This window comes from Perca fluviatilis, chromosome 3, assembly GCF_010015445.1.
Source record: "Perca fluviatilis chromosome 3, GENO_Pfluv_1.0, whole genome shotgun sequence".
Lineage (NCBI taxonomy): Eukaryota > Metazoa > Chordata > Actinopteri > Perciformes > Percidae > Perca > Perca fluviatilis.
Window position 1 is genome coordinate 24,335,990 of NC_053114.1, and position 19,723 is coordinate 24,355,712.

Sequence of the window (19,723 nt, forward strand, 5' to 3'; positions counted from 1 at the left end):
CTAAATGCTTATTGTAGACTTCTAAACAGCATAAAGACTGATTGTAAATGCCAGCTGTTGGGCTGTACTCGGGAATAAAAAAAGAATTTCAATAAGGAAAATTGGGATGGAAATGAGGAAATTATTTTCAAACAGTGGAGCTGAAATCAATAAGTAGGAAATGGCAGTGCTTGTTGTGCTGGTTGTATTTGTCATCTTTATTGAGCGTGTTTGTACAATCACATATTAATCTATTTACAGTTAGCTACTATATGTTGTATCTTAACTGGTGGAAACAGTGTTTTATTCAAATGAATTATTTCTTATATTATTTCTTCTTCTACATGTAACTAGGTTACAGTGCATGTGTTAGAGATGTGTAAACGATGTAGGAATTTGCTGTTGGTTAATTTATCAGATTGGAAATATAATACAACTGTTATATATTTGACGTATGTCCATTTGATGTTATGTTTACAGGTGTTTGAGATAGTTGGAACATGCCATTCCAACCTTTGTAATATTTGTGTGTGAGTGCCTGTGTTCGTACGTGCGCTATGTATGTGCAATCATACAGTATATGTGGGTGTACATGTGTGTGTCTGCCTGGTGCCCAAAGCAGAGTGATGCCCCTGCTGATTCTGCTCCTCTAGCTCTTAGTCCTGCAGCACTCAGTGTGTCTGCCTCCTCGGGAGACTGGCAGGCTTCTCTAGTGTGGCTCCACAAAGGCCCAGCCTCCTTTGAGGTGTTAAAAACTTCTATTAATGCATCTCCCTGGACAAAAAAGCACCAAGCCCATTTGAGTCCAGTAGCAACACAGGCAGACATTGTGGCCACGCTTCTCTAGCACTCATTTCACAGATTCTAAAACCAGTATGTGGTGAACAGGATTTGAGGGGCTAAAGTGCCCCGTGAGGGCCAGGCGATAAGAGGGTAGAAACGCCACCACGCAGGAAAACTAGAAGATGGGTCCAGGAAAATAAACACATTACCTGGGAGAGAGGGAAAGACTTGTTTTCATACCCCTGCCCCCAACATACACAAATACACAAACCCCACACTGAATAAGAAAGAAACTGAGAAAGTTAAAAAATAAAAAAAAATAAAAAAAAGGAAATATGTGTGTATATCTTGGAAGTTAAGAAAATAGGTCTCATCAGTGTGCAAAAAGACAAGCCTATTCTGTGTTCTCTCTCTTTACAGTCTTTGGAGTGAAGAATATGTGAGAGGGCATCAAAGAGAATTCATAGGTTGCACGCCTGCCTGTTAGGAGCACTGGGGACCGAATGCCATCCACTGTGGAGGATAACATTCTATTTGCTGGTCGATTCTCTCCCTTCACCCTGCCTCAACCCAGTTGCTCAGTAAATAGACTTTTATTCTTGTTATTTGACGCAGAGGAAATGACAGACAGTGTATTTGCAGAACAGCACATGAAAGCCTCGTTCAGCCACAGCACTGTATCTGTATCAGGCTATTGCTTGCAACTCTGGGTATAATAGCTGCTGATTTTCTTTTCTGACACTATTGCACTTCAGCTCTGCCAAAATACTGCTCACTGTTTCACTCTCAACCAAGATATTTTCACTGGTGTGACGCTCTGGTCGTCATTCCTGACACGTTGGTGCTAGACATTTTGTGAGTGTCTAGTCTGTTGTAGTTCAGCCACAGGACAGGATCAACCATAGACAGAAAAAAAAGGCAGTTTGAGGCGGACAGAGGGCAAAGATAAAAAGAGGACAGAAGAGAGATTTGCAAGGCTGTGACAGTTAACGGTGCGCTGGAGCATGAAACAGCTGTTTGCACGTGATTGACCTGTTTCCAACACCAAATAACTCAATGATATGGTGGATTTCTTATAGAAATACAGCTTGTCTTTCTAACAACGCAGCACTGGACTTCTTTTTTTTGTCCTTGGCTGTCCGTGGTTTATTTTACCAGTAGGAAGTGAATTAATCTATGAGCTAACAATGAATCAACAAACGATCTATGCCAAAGTGTCCACAGTCTACCTGAACACTAGCTGTTTCCTGACCAGCAATGTCTTCTCATTCCCGGTTATGGTGATTACTCACTGCACAGGAGCTGTCGTTTCATATTTCACAGATGATGCTACTGCAGAGAGGATTGACTTTATGAAACTGGATATTTAACAGACAATCACATGTGTTCAATTACTATATCAGACCCTTCTGTGGCAGAATGTTCTGCGCTTCACCCCACCCACCCCCCCCCCCCACCTCTTCCTCCCATTTCCCTATTTCCCCTGGGACCACTGTTATAGCCTCACCTCATTGCATCCCAAACTCCCCCATGCAGTCCCCGGCCTGACTGACTGTGTGGCTGCTGCTTCTGCAGAGATAACCACACAGCATCCAGGTAGAGAGCAGCCTGCTGATGGCATAGATTACCTCTATTGTCAAAATAACTAACTCTGCAAAATTCCTACTTTAGTGTGTTTGGACGCATGAGAGAGAGAGAGAGGATTTGCAATGGAGGATTGGATTTTTTTTTTAAACATGTTGCAGATCTGGATGAATTCTTTTAAACAGAAAAAAAGTTGTGAGCGCTTTTTTTGCATTTACCCATTCCCCAAAATTCTACAATTTAAACATGTCCCACATGTAGTAGTTTTCAATGTCTGCCCTGTGCTGTGTCCAGTTCTGGTGATGTTGTCTATTGATACTGAGCCACTATCACATGATGGTTGAAAAACACAACTCACTGTTATGGTCAGGAGAAATTAAATCAAGCGTAGCCCACACTGCACATGAACACATGCCTGGAATTTGAAGGTTCAGATGATTGGAAAGGGAATCTTTCTGAGCTGTGATTGTAAAAACTGCTTTCCTTTACATACTGTACAAGAGGCTTCAGCTGAAATGGCAATTCCAGCAGTTTGTTTGATGTGTAATATACAAGATACACAAGCAGTTTCTACGTGGGAGGTTTAAGTACAAGTGAATGAGATAACCTTATATTATACCCACTGTAAATTCCACATTTCTGCAATTATAGTGTTGTGCCCAGACAAAATGCATACGTGTGTGTGTGTAGGTGTGTGTGTCTGAACTATACCAAATTTCGGGACAAATTTTGGATTTTCAAACCAGCGTGGATCAGGGACAGCTTATCCAATTGGTGTCCCCAATTTTGTTTCACTGCAATTTCATCAAGCACAAACCAAATGGTTTCTGTCTTCACTGAGTTTAGGTGCAGAAAGATTGTGTGATTGTGTGTGTGTGTGTGTGTGTTTTCCCTGACAAATTTCAGCACTGCAAGTGATGCTATAATTTTCGACTCTGCTTTGCTGCATATGAAAGCTTTTGTGGCGACTTCAGTGTGTGTGCATGTGTGCATTTTCGGGTGTGTGTGTGTGTGTGTGTGTGTGTGTGTGTGTGTGTGTGTGTGTGTGTGTGTGTGTGTGTGTGTGTGTGTGTGTGTGTGTGTGTGTGTGTGTGAGGTAGCTATGACCAGCCAAAGCTAGAGAAAAGGCCACTCTTTGAGAGAAATGCCACAGGTGGCTGTGAGCTCTCTGTCCCTGCTCCTTTGATGTCAGCTACATCAGTCTGTTTGGATGTTTATATCTGAGAGCTAAACCTCCAGTATTTTCAGTGTAATATTATTTTAACAGAAACGTCTTTGTGGCTGTTCACTTGTGCCACATTTATTTTTCCTCTCACCCCTAACAGTTTATGTCTCTAACTTATATATATATATATATATATATATATATATATATATATATATATATAATGGAATAATAATGGAAAATATATCCTTTAAGTGTGTTTACAATTTATTTAGAAAAATGTGGTAAAACTAATAATTTCAATTTGGGATTGACTGAAATTGTGTTTACTAAGTCCCAGATCCTCTAATTAGGAATGGGGAGTGCCTGTTTTATGTTTCCTGCCTGTAGGTCTAATTCACAGCAGGAAAAAAGCTGCTACATGCAGCTACAATAGGCCAGTTGACACACACTCTTATTACACCACAGGGATTACTACATTTGCTTCATTATAATATCATTTGGGTTCTCTCATTATTTGCAATTATAAATTCCTTTGTTTTTTTTCTCCCTCAGACAAATAATTAACTTAAATAACCAATGAATAAGGAATACATTTCCCCATTTATTATTTACCTCATTGTTCCCAATTACCATCAGATTATGAATTCAAAGGTTTGTTAATGTATACTCTCTGTAATTATAAGAGCTCTCATTTATTTAGGCACAACAGGAATTAAGTCTATAGTCAGATTGCTTTATTGAATTACCATCCATGTAACATGATCGTGTGTGTGTGTGTGTGTGTGTGTGTGTGTGTGTGTGTGTTTGTGAATACAGGAGTGGGTGGTTGCAGCTGGAGTGAACAGTGAAATAGTGTGTGTTTAGCATCATTTGAGAGGCAGTAGACTTTATTTCTTTTTTTTTTTATTAATATTTTGTGAGATGATCCCGATAAGAAGGCCAGTGCTATAATACAATATTTCGTTGCACAATGGCCGTTTTCACACCTAACATACAAGTTACTGGACAAGGTTTGATACCGATATCCGACCAAAACAGCTTAACAGTACCACAACAAATGCATCAGCAAACCATATAATACTTCGCAACCAGCCAGCACAATTTGGATAATGTATGATAATTATTTTTAATGTCAATTATTTTTCCTACTATGTGCCTCCAACAGGTTGGTAAACTTTGTTTTTAACAAGTTTAGCTCTTTGGTTTAGTCTTTCAAGGCTTTACTGTGGGCAGTGTTCTGATCTCAAGTTTCCAATTCTTTTTACTGCATTGGTAACTCTATTCAGGATGGCCCATGTCTCTTTTCGAGTCTTTAAGTGAGTTGCCATGTTCATCAAATCTTCGTTACAATGAATCTTTGAGCTCTGCCACCTCAGATAGAGGTTGCTGTGCCCAGCCAGTGTCTCCTCGTTGGCCATAGTTTGTGTGGTTGCTGTCTTAGCTCTAATTTCCCAGAGATAACCGGTACTAGATTTGCATGCAACCATGTTTGCCAACCATGCAAGGCCAATTCTTTATTGAACATAAATTGTCGCTTACGAAGAATATCATATTTAAGGTCAGAGTAGTGCAGGAGAGATTGGCACGCCATTCCTCTCAGTCACGTGACAGTAGAGAGCAGGACTAGACTTTAAACTCTGAGGTGCTATTCATGTAACAGCTTTCCTTTCAGCCGGGGTCACCTGGGTCCCCTCTTCCCCATTGTCAACTACAGCCTCAAGGCTATACACATTCAGACCTGTCTGCAACTCCTGCCTTTATCTGGCTCATTCTGTTAACCCTCCAGCCTTCCACATAGCAGACTTCGTGCTGTGCTCTGACAATGCAGTGGTAGTCGGTACATTTCACATTTATCTGGTCTTGCTGATGGTGGTTTATTGGCCCCGGCGATGGGAGACTGAGGTGCTGTAGCGCAAATTAGTGACAGATCAGTTAAGCGTGACCTTAAAAAACCCTTGGCCTTGTTTAATAGGCAGTGCTGAGGCAGACTAATTGTATAAATCAGCTGGTAATGAGATCTTGGCTTATTGTGAAAAACAAGATAATGTGAGAAAATGAACATGACTGAGCGTACCGAATTTTCATCCCTCGAGCTTGATGGTCTGATCAGTGAGTGTTTTCCTCTCTATTGTCATTTCTTCTAAAAAAAGTGTATGCACTTACACAGACTTAAGTGTATATTGTACTGGAGTTTCCTGGTAATGTGTGCGTTCTCTAACGAAGCTCTTGAGTTGCAGCACTTCAATAGACATGCTGAAACTAGTAGAGCATGGCCCCTAAATAAATCATTAGCAGGCAGTGCTTGATGAAAGAAAGCAAAATTAGATAAAACAACCATTTTATATGAAAGCTGTTTATTATCTGAATCCACCAACTGGAAGACAGATTAATGAGGTAGCAGAGAAGTAGATTTTAAACATCGTCTAGGACAGATTCCCATTGGTGACAGCTGAGTACTGGAGGTCAGACACTAACAAAGCTGTTTTACATTAGCACAGCTGTGGAGACTCTGACCCTCAGCCAACAGTCACTATGGCCTCAATTCTCTTCCTCTTGTTCTCTGTCTATTTGTTTCGATGTCGGTAAATACAGTTATCTAACGCCCTTGTTGATTTTAACCATGTTCCAAATTCACTGGTGTTCTTTTAATCAAATAAAAGATATTTAAACTCATTAAAAACCACATATACGTATATGTTGCCTTGTTGGTGGAATTTTAATCAAATGCAAGATATTTATACAGTTATAAAAAAATATATGATATTGCATACAAGGACACACTTAAAAACAGCCCTTTTCTGTCTTCTTTTTGCTTACATTTCAGGTTTTTACATGAATTCAAAATCAACCGACCAGTGATCGCTGGAAGCTGGGGATTGAGTCTTTCAGTTTTTGTAAGTATCAATTTGCCCCTTCGGCTGTTTCTGTCTTGCCACATGTCTCATACACCCTGCTGTCTTTCACCCACACTGAACACCTGCATCAAATGAGGTGGACAATTGGATAGGCATACAATGTATGCACAATTAGACAGTTATATAGGGACACAGTTAGTGACAGACTATTTAAACATTATATCCTCCAACTTATATTTTGTTCTACTTCAGTATTGTGTTGTGATTATTCAGGATTCATTTTTTCTTTCTTCTTCTTTTACACTTTATTGCTCCCTGTGTGATATGATCCACTTTGAGTTGCAATGTTAAGGTCAAATTTAGGCTTTCCAGTATCTAAATGGCTATTTAAAGCCTTACAGAACAATCTTTTTCCACCATAGCAGTTTCAGACCTGCGTTTAACCCGGGCAACCTTTGTATAACTCTGGTCAACCAATATATGTCGCTTTAAAAGTGGAATTTTTTAAAAGAAAATACAGTAAAACAGTTGCTATGAAATGCACCATTTTGCTTTAAAAAAAGAAAAGAAAGCAGAATAGAGAATACTACAGTCATCTCTGCATCTACACAAATATTACTTAAACAAGCTTTGCTCAGCTGCTCGTGCAGGTTTTCTAATAAAAATGTTATAGATATTAAGCAAATAAAGGTGAGGAACTTCATTGATATAATTCTTTTCTTTCAAATGTCAGTTGGAGATATCATGGGAGTCAAATTAAAATGGTTGAGGAGCTCTTCAATAACTCCCTGAATTCAAAGTTCATGGCCATTTACCATTGTTTAATCATGCCATTTCACACCACACACAGTCTTCCACTCAGATGAACATGCACCTGTCTACCAGCCAGCTATTTCTGCATAGTTTTGTTGAGTTTGTTGTGAATGGCTTAAACTCGTAAAGTGGTCGTACTATGACAGTCAGTCAGATGAACATAAATAGAGCATCTAATTAATCAAAGTTATTAAAAGCACTGTGTACACACATCAAAAGACATTACTGCACACGTTGTTGACAGATGTCTAATAACAACAGACAATGGCGGCAATAAACACTTTTCAGTTAATGTACCACATTGAGCATATGCCAGTTTTTGTTTAGAACATTGACAAAATATCAAGAACAATACATCTGTGACTACTAATATTAGCTATAATCAACTACTGGTGTGCTCACACATATATATATATATATATATATATATATATATATATATATATATATATATATACCGGATCTTTTACTTTATCAACCTGCTGCAGCTTTCCTTTTAAAACTTTCTGAGTAAGTTGAGATACCTGACACCAGATGTTGTGTTTTATAAAAATTTAACATACCCTAGCTTCACTAATTTTAATAAAAGATGTACGTATAAAGATCCCAGTTACCTACTATAGTAGGAGCCTAAGACGGTTAACATGGTTTGCTACAAATCAGTGAGAAATTGCCTATAGTTTTCAATGTTTAAGTATCGTCTGCATCAATGTTGTTATCAAAACTAGCTAGAGTATAGAAAAACATCCCCACACAGCAAGAAACGTCTCAAGCGTATATGCTTGTTTGAAAATAAATAACAAAAATTGTGAATACTTAACGGGATATGAATAATCTACCTGTGTTATGTCTACTGCCCCCTGCTGGTCCAGCTAAAACTGCTCCTTCTCAGGTAGCTAATACAGCACATTGCCTCCTTAAGTTACAAGTGTTAATGGTTATGTTATTAAATCACTGTAATGCTATTAGGCACCAGTTAGTATTTGTTATAAAAGAAAATACACATGAAGCCGTAGTGGGCTAGCATTCACTGCCATCCTGCTCATGAATTGCATTAAAGATGCAGTAGGTGAGACTTAGGTGAAAACTAACTTTCTGTCATATTTGCTGAAACTGACCCTATGTTCGAGTAGAACTACATGAAGCAGGTAATTTGTAGTGCGATTTGCAAAAACCCACCGCTCCCTGTTCAGATGCACCAATTAGGGCCGGGGGGGTGTCTAACTGCATGTCAATCACTGCTCATGAACACACATTCCTTCTCCCTTGTGGGGGGAGGGGCTTAGGAGACCGTTTTGGGCTTTAGCGGAAAGGGGGGAGGGACTGAGAAGTTGTTGATGTTAAAATCTTTTGGCTAAGTCCTGGATCTTCGCAATCCTACCTACAGCACCTTTAAGTTGGAACTTCATACAATCCGAAATCGAGCTCCTTTGACCTACAGGTTTAATTGATCTCAAAACATGACAGGAAGTAACTTAGTTTGTGTCTGCAGCATTTATAGAACAAGTTTAATTACACGCCTGCAATCTCAATTGGAGAACACCTGAGGATATGTTGGACCATCTGAAGAGGCCATACACTCTTTGTTAGTATGTGCCATTTATCTAATAAGCAATAGCCTCATGGTCTTACGGCTCTCATCCCACTAATGATGACACCACTCAAGGGGAGGAGGCAGGGGAGACATTTTGTCAAAATGAAATAAACAGCTCTTCACTGTAAAATGAAAATGAATAACCTTTGAATGGTTATTCGTCATCCATTATTTATCAAATGGGCCTCTTCAGCCCACTGACCCTGCAGTGATTAAGGTCAATATGTTGCTTAACACAGGCCGCTTGACAAAAACCACCTAACAAAGAATTTAATTTCATCAGCCTCGATTGCTTCAGAGGATCCCAGTGCGAATTTGGAAAACAAATTTTTGCACATCATTACCTGGCAACAATGTAAACACCCCCCAAAGTTGATCCATCTTCCTAAACTCTGCATGCAATTAATAGCTTGTATTACTCATAAATGACCACATTTTGAAATGCTAAAATATGCTTTTAGTGTTGGCAAATTAATTAGGTGGGTTCTTGTCTAGGCTCTTTTTTTACAGTTTGTGATTAAGTGTGGTCTATATTTAATCTGACTGATTTAAGCTGACCTCTTAGTTTATTATTTGTATCATTATTTGAAGGTTTGATGGACTTTATTTCATTCTAGAATAAAAACCTAATATGGACTTCGAGGTATGTTCCCCTGTACTGTAGGACAGAGTTTCACCTAGTGGCTATATACGGCAGAAAACAGGACCAAAGAACATGCCATCAATCTTCTTGCTACCCCAGCTGTGGAAAGTAATGCATAACTAAAAGTCCGGTAAAATGAATTAATGATTTCAACCATGAACTTTTCTCCCAAAACGCCATGAATCGTCTCCAACTGATAATGCACCACGACCCTGGAGTGTGAAATCCCTGTTGCGTTGAGAGTAGCCGGTTAATTGATTCGCAAATTATTTAAAGTTTGTGGTGCCCAGGGGAGTGCTAGAGTCTAATGATGGCCCATTTTGAAAGAGTTGAAAAACTCTTCCCAGGCAAGCCGGTATTAAATTGTAACAGTCGAATCTGGGCACCGAGAAGAGAGATGGTGTCCAGTATTGTGTTGTTAGATTGGGTCAGCTGAATATGTATCTAATCTTAAATAGGAGATCTAATTTCATTGTCCTTTATTCCTCTTTTCAGAGGCTTTGTTTTTTCATTTGTGGTGCTTTTATCCTCTCTGGGAAATCATACATTATGATGGATAATCTGTTTTTAATACAGATACAAAGGTAAATATTTGTATATAGTCAGTTTCCAAATGCCGTTGTTTCTATACTTAGCATTTGTGTCATTTGTCCGTCAGTATGACACTCACATTTTCTGTTGAGTGTTAACTGCAAAATGAATGGGGTTTGACTGACTTGGACAGGATGAAATGTTACTACCTACAACTCTCAAACAGGTTTATACTCTGTCTGTGGCAGATGTGATATTTAAAGGAAAAGCTGAATATGTAAATAAGTAAGAAATCAGTAGACAAAGAAAAATAAACAAGTTAATTTGTGGTAAGATAAGACCTAGATCAAGCAAGTCATTCTGTGCAGAATAGGCTCATCTAGTAGCACACACACTGTACGTTCCATTGCTTTTTAGTTGAATTTGTTTGATCTCTGTGTTAATATCAAGAAGCCTCTAATCTCGACCCATTAGCAACTGCTGTCATTCAGACACACGGTGTCGTCCTGATTTAAATAAAATGAAATGAAGATAGTTGTTTCTGGTCCCTTGGCTTCACTCATTGCCATAAACATATGCTCTGTGCCCCGCTTCTTTCCATCTTATTTATGACTTTAATTTGTTGTGTGGGCTGCGCAAGAAATCAAATTTAATCCAATCCTCCCAGGGACCCTGTCATATAATAACATGGTAATTTCTGTGTATCCTTTTGAAAAATGAGGAAATTAATTCTTCCTGACATGTTCTAATTATTCCAGTGTGAACGGCGGATGGGCTCCCCTCCTTCCTCCCATCCCCCTAAGTGTCAGTTGCCGACGGGTGGCGAGGTGCTAATGCTGACCAGCAGCGCGTTTAATTTGAAACATGAGCAGACACCTTTCAACACACCTTCCTAATGTTGGAGTGGCTCACACAAATTAATTCACTACTCATCTGGCAGCTCTAACTGAGGTGTGTGTGTGTGTGTGTGTGTGTGTGTGTGTGTGTGTGTGTGTGTGTGTGTGTGTGTGTGTGTGTGTGTGTGCGCATGTTTGTGTGTGTGTGTAGGTTAGGGGATTGGGGGAGGGGGTCAATGGGACACTAGTAAAGATAACATAGTGTGTGTACATGTGTGTACGACACTGTACAGTTGATGTAAATCCAAATATGTCAGTGTGTGTGGACACGTGCTGGACCAGGTATCACCATATTTCATGTGACTGGGTGTTGAGTTGGCGCAAAGATCTCTGCTGGGATGTTGGGATTGCTTGGACAGCTTTTTTTTCCCCCTCTCTGGATCTCCCTCATCACGAACCAACAGTACCTTTTCACACATGCCATTGCTCTACTGAAAGACTTATTTAATTAGACTGTCATCAGGCAGTCTTTAGCTTATCACTTTAATTTGCATAGGGACACTACTGACAGAGACGTTGTGCAACAATGATCTTATTTTCCGTGTTCAAGAGTTAAAATAAATCAAATCCATAGCAGATCCAATATGAACTCTGATAATCATAATATAATTTCAAACCAGACTTGCTATTGATTTTCACTCTGTAAAGAAATCACAATTGTCTGTTCATTGAAAAAAAACGTCTGTACAGGCCTGGTATAATGGTCTGTACAGGCAGATTTTTTGTTCTCATCATGAAGAACAAAATTGGTTAATAATTAACATCTAAATATAAAATATAACTGTATTCTGACTTTTGCTAAGACTTAGTCTCTGTAAGTCCACAGCTCTGTATACATTCAGGCTTCTAATAGAAGAAATGTGTTTCCACTCTAATTATGCACAGTATCTAAGCAGCTGAGACAGGAGGAGAAAAGATAAACAAACAAAATGTATTTACTGAACTTTGGAGTCGGGTTAAAACCATAGAACTGTAACTGATTTTGTGTGTGTGTGTTGTCTCTGGGTCGTAGAGCAGAGGGCTCATAGCCGTGGCGTCATGGTCGAGGAGAAGAGAGCATGGCTTTGTCAACGGTGGGTGGGTCCCGCAATGACTCAGAGAGGGGAGAGGCGTCAACATGGCCGCCCGGCCCACAGGGATTAAAGAGCCCCCCCCCACCCACCCCTCACACCCTGCAGGGTTAATCACTGCCATTTTGGATCCATGCAGAGGGAGCAAATTCACTCTCCATCACTGTGGAAGAACTGAGACATAAGCCACCAGTTAGGGTGCCACTCTGTGGGTAGATCTGCTTCATAAGCTTGTTTCCACTCTGTACAATAGAGTGTTTTGAGCCCTGGTTTACTTGTCTTAAGAAAAGTTGGAGTTCCTGGATCAGTGCAGACTCTTGCTCTCTGTATCCTCCTCTTTGGATATTGCTACGTTTTTTCATATGGATTTCGTTAAGGGATATAACAAGTAACCTGGGATGTAGTTACTGGTAGGATCTGTGTAGCTAACTTCTGTGTCTCGCTGTGCGCCGCTTACTACGTGAGCCTGTTAATGACTGAAGGCTGAGAGTGCTGTCTCGTGCCAAGACCCACATGGCTGCTGGCGGTGCATTAAATCAGCAGTCAATTTGACTGGAAGTTTGAAATCTGGGCTAGGTTAAGGGGATGTGCTGAAGCCGTGTTAATAGCTAGCTTGTTGTCCATATGGTACTGCTTTAATAGAGCACATTTGTTGCAGATGGTGGGAGACTTGGTTAGGCAGAGGCAGCTTTTGGCAGAGGCTCATTCTTCGAAAGGGCTGCTGTGCTGATCAGACTAATCCAGGCCAACTTAGTGATGTCTATCCTCCCTGCTTCTCCTTAACCAAAAAAACCTGCCCTTGAATTGTGGACTAGCCTTAATTCAAAGACATTCTTGTTTTTTTGTTTTCTGAGAAGAGCAAATACAATGTGGCTTGGTCACTTTTTCCTGAGTTTGGTCATTTGCTCTCCAAACCGCACCTTTGCTTCCAAGTTCAGTTGTTTCTGACCACAATGGGACTGCTGTGGACAGCAGGCACAGCTGAGGAAACACAAGCACACAGAGTGAAAGAACAAGAGTTGTGGAATAAGACCAAAGATAAAGATAGAAACTGGGCATAGCCTAATTTCATTTTCTCTGCTGCTACTTAACAGTTTGAGCAGGTCTGCTGAGGGATTCAGGTGGCGTTAAAATAAATAAACATACACTCACATAATAAAAGAGTGCTCTGTTCATCCTGCCACTGCATAACCATTGACAGGATGAACAAAGCACTCTTTTCTTTCTGCATCAAACTCAATACCGTTTCTATTCATCTTCCTAATTTCTGGATTGCAGTATGTAAATGTGTACCAGAATTAGTTTGCATATACTGTAAGATCAGAGCGAATTCACATTTTGGATTGGTAATTGTTTTAGTTTGTTTGCGCCTGCTTTAGAGTATGTGGGCTTTTTGCACTCAGAGAAGTGAGGAGACACGCTTGATCTGCTCTGCACTGTTTGACGGTTGTTTTCTCACGTTGTCACTGGCTTGGTGTGCTGTGGCGTGGTGATGGTATTATGTGCGCTGGGCTCAGCTGAGTGGAGAAAAGAGCAGAGCTGCAGCGCCCGTAGCTATGCCACTCCCGCCTCCCCAGACACCTTATTGTGAGAAAAGTCTCGACTGAGTCCTCTGGGCCTTGTGGATCCACTGCCTTGCTAAGTGCTGGCCAGACTGAAAGGCACAGTGTCCTTGGACCCAGCTCATTCTTTCCATTCTCTCAGAGGCTTTGTCTCATAAGCCACGAGAGCAAGAGGACAAAATGCCAAATTACACCCATGTCACTCAAACATAAGGTGTTTAAGGGCTGAGATGTCATTTGCTGTTTGCTGTTTTGTGTTATTCATGATAGTGTGCATGAGAGTGTTAAAAGTTCAGAATCTTTTCATTAGTGTTAAGGAGGAATTTTGATCTGAAGACTGTCAGTCGAAGTTATGAAATTTAATAAAAGGATGGTGGAGTGATTAAATGACATGTTATAATGCTGCAAATATTTTTGAAAGACATCCTTGCCATATTTCAGTGGCTGAGTATCTTTATAAGGATAGTTGTGAGATCTAAGAGGCATTTGAATTTCAACCACTGGCAAACGTTCCACTCACCAATCAGTTCTCTGGAATCGCTTACCACTTAAAACAAAGCACATGGAAGTCCTAATCAATTTCCACCCAATCTTAACCCAATAAAAGTGTATATTATACAGACCAATAACATAGCATAATGGAAACCTGTTGTAAGTAATTTTTAGCAGTGTGTCTCCAGTATTTTGTGGGTAAGGCTTCTGAACGACCCCTACAAGTGGTGACATCATGACCACATCCTTTTGCCTCATTGACGCTGTAAGTCCCAGCTTAGGTCCCTTGTGGCCGGGCTCCCAGAAGCCACAGCACCCTCGCCACACATGAGCTGCAGCTGGACCACCATTAGCTACTCTGAACAGACTGGGGCTGCTCTGGGATCTGTGGTTACAATGCTGGATGTACATGTATATATGTGCACACAGCCGTGGAAAAAGACTGTATAGAGATCAGTAGGCAGAGTTTATTTGATGCAAACATATCATCAGGCTCTCAGTGCAAACCGATGTTGTATGCAAATCCACTCCCTCGATGCAAAGAGGTATAATTAATGATGTCAGTTCATGAAAAGAGAGGATGGGTTCGTAGCCATATTTCTGCTTTAATTAAAGACATGTCTTATTATAGGAGGAAGATGTATGCTCTGTCTTTTTCTTTCTGTTTCTTTTTCTCTTTCTCTTTCTTTCTTTCTTCCCTCCCCTTTCTCTCTTTTCTCCTTCTTCTTGATTATCACTGGTTTAATAGTGAAAATGGTTCTCTGTGATTTTTCCTGCCAGAACCCCACACGCTGACATGGAGGGCTTTCTTCGTAGCAGCTTTTTACTGAGGTTAGTTTAATTTCCGTTGTTGCCATTTAGGATCACAGGTCGGGCAGGGTGGTAGTGGGCTAACAGGGGTTATGCTTTTCTGACACATTGTTAGCTTTAAACTTTGTACTGTGTGTGCGTGCTCATGTTTGTGTGTGCGCATGTGTCTTTGAACATTGTCAAACAAGGATTCTAACATATTTACCCAAGCTGTGTGTTATGATTGTGTTCATGTAGTGTGTGGCTGACTGGCATGCTCACCCTGATAGTCTCCAGTCAGACTGAAAGCACACATCAACAACTTAAGGGACACATGTAGGAACTGCCCCCACCCCCCCCCTTTTTTTTCTCTCCTTCCTTTCCCTTTCACGGCTTAAAGGACCTGCAGATCAGGCTTTCTGTGTCTTTACACTGCATGCTTTGGTCTGACCCCTCTCCCCATCTGCCCTCACTTACTAACCACCCTAATCAGTGATGTTGGGGTGAGGCAGTCGCTGGTATATCTGTCTTGTGATGTACTGTTGTTTCCTGTTGTGTAGTGTGTTTGTATTCAACCTACCATAAAGATTTACATTTTTTGTCTTTACCCTTCCTGTGATTCTAATTAAAAATGTGTGCTGTCATTACACACAGAGGAAGTAAATAAGAGTGTATTTACCATTGGCTCCTTTCCTAGTCAACCACCTTCTCTAGGCTCCAGTGTTGCTCCCTAATTAGGGTTGGCTCATTAGAAGCCACAGCAGCAGCATCTGCCTTTCAAAGCTGCTGTCAGCCAAACTTTACTAAAGCTAATGAATCCTCTTTGATTTCTTTTTCAAAAGGTCACTTATTTGATTAAATTAACAGCTTTTTTCTCTCAGAACTGTTGGGGGCATTTTAAAAAGAAAGGACAATTTGATACCATTACTCTCACTAGTCAAAGAAATTAAATAGGAAAATCTCTCATACATTTACATTTACTGTATGTTTTTTAGCTTTAGAATTAAATAATGTAAAACCATAATCATTAAAGTAAGATTGAGATCATCCACATTTATAAGCTTCAGAAAAAAGCAAGTTGTGCTCTGAGTTCTGACAGAATATAAATTGTGACCAATGGCACAGTTAATCTTGCAGAATAATACTGTATAAAATATACTCACAGGCTTTTTCATATGCACCTCTGACTGTTAACTGAAACCGTTTATTTTTATTTTCGATATTCAAGAAATTGAAAAGCCATATATTTAGTATACATTCATAAATACGTGAAATACTTAATTTACTTAGTAAATTTACTTAGTAAATAAATAAAATATGTAATGCAGAAATGTAAAGTATCTGTTTTATCTTTCATGATTTGGCACCAATGTATCTGGTGTTGTATATCTGCTATGGTTTGACAGAAGTTATTCAGGCATACATCATGTTACATTTTGCACACTGCCTATGCTCATTTCCGCTTTTTTTTTTGTGATGGTACAAAGAGGAGGGCAGCGTTTAACTCTCAGTACCTGTTGAAACCAGTTTGGTGGATAACTAACTGCACTAAATATATACTGTATACTGTATGTTGCACTGGAAGAGGTCTGACAAAAGCATATCTCAAATTCACCTGGAATATTTCTGCTTCCAATCTCACATCCACAAAAGAAAAGAAAAGGAAAAAAGAAACATGACCTTTGACCTTTCTCAACAATTTCCTTTTGTTCTCATAGCTGTGAGGAAACACTGTAATTATTGTAAGTAAACACATTATTGTACTGCTAATCCACATCCTTCTCTCAATGTCTGTTTTAATTAAAGGAGAAGCGCTAGTAGAAAGATATCAAGCACACTGGCTGGAGATTGGAGGCCTCAACAATCAGACCAAGATTAAAGGCAGGCTTTGCTTCAGAGTTAGCCCTTATGCTTGGATAAGACTTGTGTCCTGGAGTGGGCTGTGGGGTGGGGGTGAAAGGGGAGAAAAGGATAGAAACAAGGGTGGATGGATGTGGCAGTTAAGACATTCCTCTAGTGAAGAATCCCAGTATCTTTTCCCAAGCAACTGAATTAGGTCAAAGGTAGGCTTTCTGAACATGCTCATACATTTCTGCTCCAATGTGCAGATGTTATCGACTTTTTATACTGTATGTCATATCTCAGTAGCACACCGGATGGGCCTTTCATTTGTTTTTTTGTATTGTAATGAGACACAAGTTTTATTTTGAGTCATACACACAGTGAGTTCTAATAGCTGTAAAAGTGCTGATACATGGCCATCGTGAAAAATACATCAAACTCTTCAGATGTGAGGGGGAAAGTCTAAACTCCATATTTTACGTACAATTCAAAGCCTTTGTACTGTCTCATAATAAGGACGGTCTGTTTAAAATTCCCAATATTTCTAAAACTAACACAGAAGTTCTCTTAACTACAGTATACAATGTGCACGTCTTTAATAGACAACTATTTGGGCTCGTGTTATTGTACGCCTCGCAGTTTTTCTCTTTGTTGAAAAGATGGGTTTTCATTTTAGATAAATTTTTTATATGTTTATGGAAGACGTTTAACAGGTTTTGGTTTGTGTAGTCAAAGAGACTGAGAAAATGAGAGTGAATGAGAAAGGGGAAGGAAGAGAGACAGAATACAGAGATGTGAACTGAGAGAGAGAGAGAGAGAAACAGAGAGAGAGAGAGAGAGAGAGAGAGAGAGAGAGAGAGAGATGTCTTCAGTCTCTACTCCCAGTGGGCAGGACCTCCCCCTACATTTCTGCCATTATTTGATGTAATGAAAGGAGAAAGTGTGTAACATTGAGATTGTTAATTAATTTAGTCTAACAAGATGAAGATAAATGAAACCCACTGAAGGTTGACTAGGCTAAGGGGCCCACTTAGCATTCCTCCTGCCCTCGAGCTCTGTCTCTCTCACTCCTTTACAATGGAGCACAGCTAATACTTGCAGCATCGTTTCTACAAACCCGCTGAGCTCTCATCCAGTAAGTTTAGATGTGGACCTTTTTTGACAAAATATTTCATTTTCAGCCTCTATTTATCATAATCTTCTCTCTGGGATATTTAAATTTCTAAATGGCTGGGCTGCATTCATAATGCAGCATAGATATGCAATTATCTAATTGAGTCATCTTGACATGTTGAATAAAGTTCAGTTGACATACATGACTAGTGAACTAAATTGACTTTTTAAATATATGTATTGAACCACTGGTCAAATGTTAATCATTTTTTTTATTCTTGCAGACACCTTGTAGTCTTCTTGTATATAACAAACACACCTTTCATTATCTTCTGCTAAAGAACAGTTATATGTTTTCTGAAATGGCAGGAGGTTATATAAATGGCTATTTTCGCCAGCAAATGTGGCCCCTACACATGAGTCTGTGTGATTCCCAGCCTTTCACCATATGAATGGTTCTTCTCTAATGCGGCTTGGGGGCTATTTGAGCGGCAAGACAGACAAAAAGCAGAAAAGACTTTTTTTTTTTTTTTTTTTTTTACAATGCCAGACAGTTGTCTTCATCCAGAGTCCTTACAAGCAAATCAGTAGTCTATCGAGGTCCTTCCTCAGTGGACACTTTGTACAGGATCTTCATGGCAGCACAGACCAATCATTATGGCACCTATTCTTTGCTCCCTTAGTTCTCAAGTCATCAACAATGGGTTGTTGATTGTATGGAAAACACCAGAACAATTACGTCCTCTGTTTTGGTGGCAGAGCAGCGTTTTAAAGTGCAATCCTCGATAATGGCCTCATTATTGTTATTCTTGGAGCAGGCCTGAGGAGAAAGAAGTAGCTGCTTGCAGTGCGTCATTATTTCGTAAATTTCGATTAGCTCATCATGCTGTCTCCTGGCAAACAGAATCATAGCTAATTAAAAGTGAGCGAGCACTCTTGCCTGTGACTTAAAAGGTAGCACTCGATAGGCTGTTAATATGAAAAAAAATGGTAACAAAAAGGAGGATTAGAGCTGTTACCCTGGTAACTCCAACTTCCATCTGCGAGGGAACAATGAACTTGTGTTCCTTCACCACCTATGCTTGAAAAAACAGAAAGCGAGGAAGTGAGTGTTCTGAAAGGACAAGACCCTTTTAAACAACAAAGTGGGATCCAGGCCTAATAGGCTCTTTGGTGCGAGATGTTAGGCGAGATCACTGGGGGATAGAGGAGCAGAGAGGTCAACGTGTAATCCTAGGACAGTGAAGGTTGTTCCAGGTTTTTACAATAGCGGGTTGTTTCTTGAATCCGTTTGTCTGCCCGAGAAACAAAACCTCAAGTTTGTTCATTTTTAAAGATTTTAAAAGAAAACAAGATTGACAGAAAAGGCTGCTAGTAAAATGTCTCCTTGTGATAAACTGGGTAGGCTGCCCTACAGCTAAAATGTACACTTTCCCTCAGCTGATTAAATAAACACAAACAAGATGCCAAAGAGTTGGGCCAATTAGACAGAGCTGTCAGAAGCTGTTAGAATTGTCTCTTGCATCTCTTTTACTGATACAACCAATTCTGCATTGATTTCTGGCACCACAGCTCAGTTGAAAAATGAACTCTTCCATGAATCTTAACAACACCTTAATATATTGTATAACCAATGCACTCATGACTTGCACTAACCATTGCATAACAGCATTTATTTTTTCACTTCTTTTCGACTATCATTCAACACTCAATAATACTATATGTATTTTAGTTAAAGCATTGAAAATCTTGAGGTGAGAAGGTGATGAAAATACTGTTAATGCATTTCTATAATCTCTTTATTTCAACCAGCATTCAGACTTCATAAGCATTTCTAAATAAAAGTGTTTGATGGGCTTATAGTTAAGGGCTGCTTAAGAGCTGCTACTCTGAAAAGGAATGCTCCCGCTCTAACACTGCTGAGTTATAATGATCCATGACTATGGAGGAACAGTATGTGTTTCTCTTTGAGTTTTATGTCCCTTATTACTGCTGCAATATGTCTGCTC

The 19,723-nt window shown here is 39.8% G+C and overlaps 1 protein-coding gene across 10 annotated transcripts in view; it reads left to right on the forward strand.

The window, feature by feature from the left end:
- The window catches only part of sox6 (SRY-box transcription factor 6), a 135,620-nt gene that overhangs the window by 15,926 nt on the left and 99,971 nt on the right, over positions 1-19,723 (forward strand). For 5 of the 10 annotated variants that reach the window (XM_039795288.1, XM_039795290.1, XM_039795285.1 and 2 more), the window contains 2 exons: positions 6,339-6,408; positions 14,751-14,801. In XM_039795288.1, coding sequence (XP_039651222.1) covers positions 14,767-14,801 — 35 coding nt within the window. In that variant the 5' untranslated portion in view covers positions 6,339-6,408; positions 14,751-14,766. Of the gene's footprint in view, positions 1-1,189; positions 1,344-6,338; positions 6,409-14,750; positions 14,802-19,723 lie in introns of those variants that run through there. The other 5 variants (XM_039795295.1, XM_039795293.1, XM_039795292.1 and 2 more) reach the window with 2 other exon arrangements.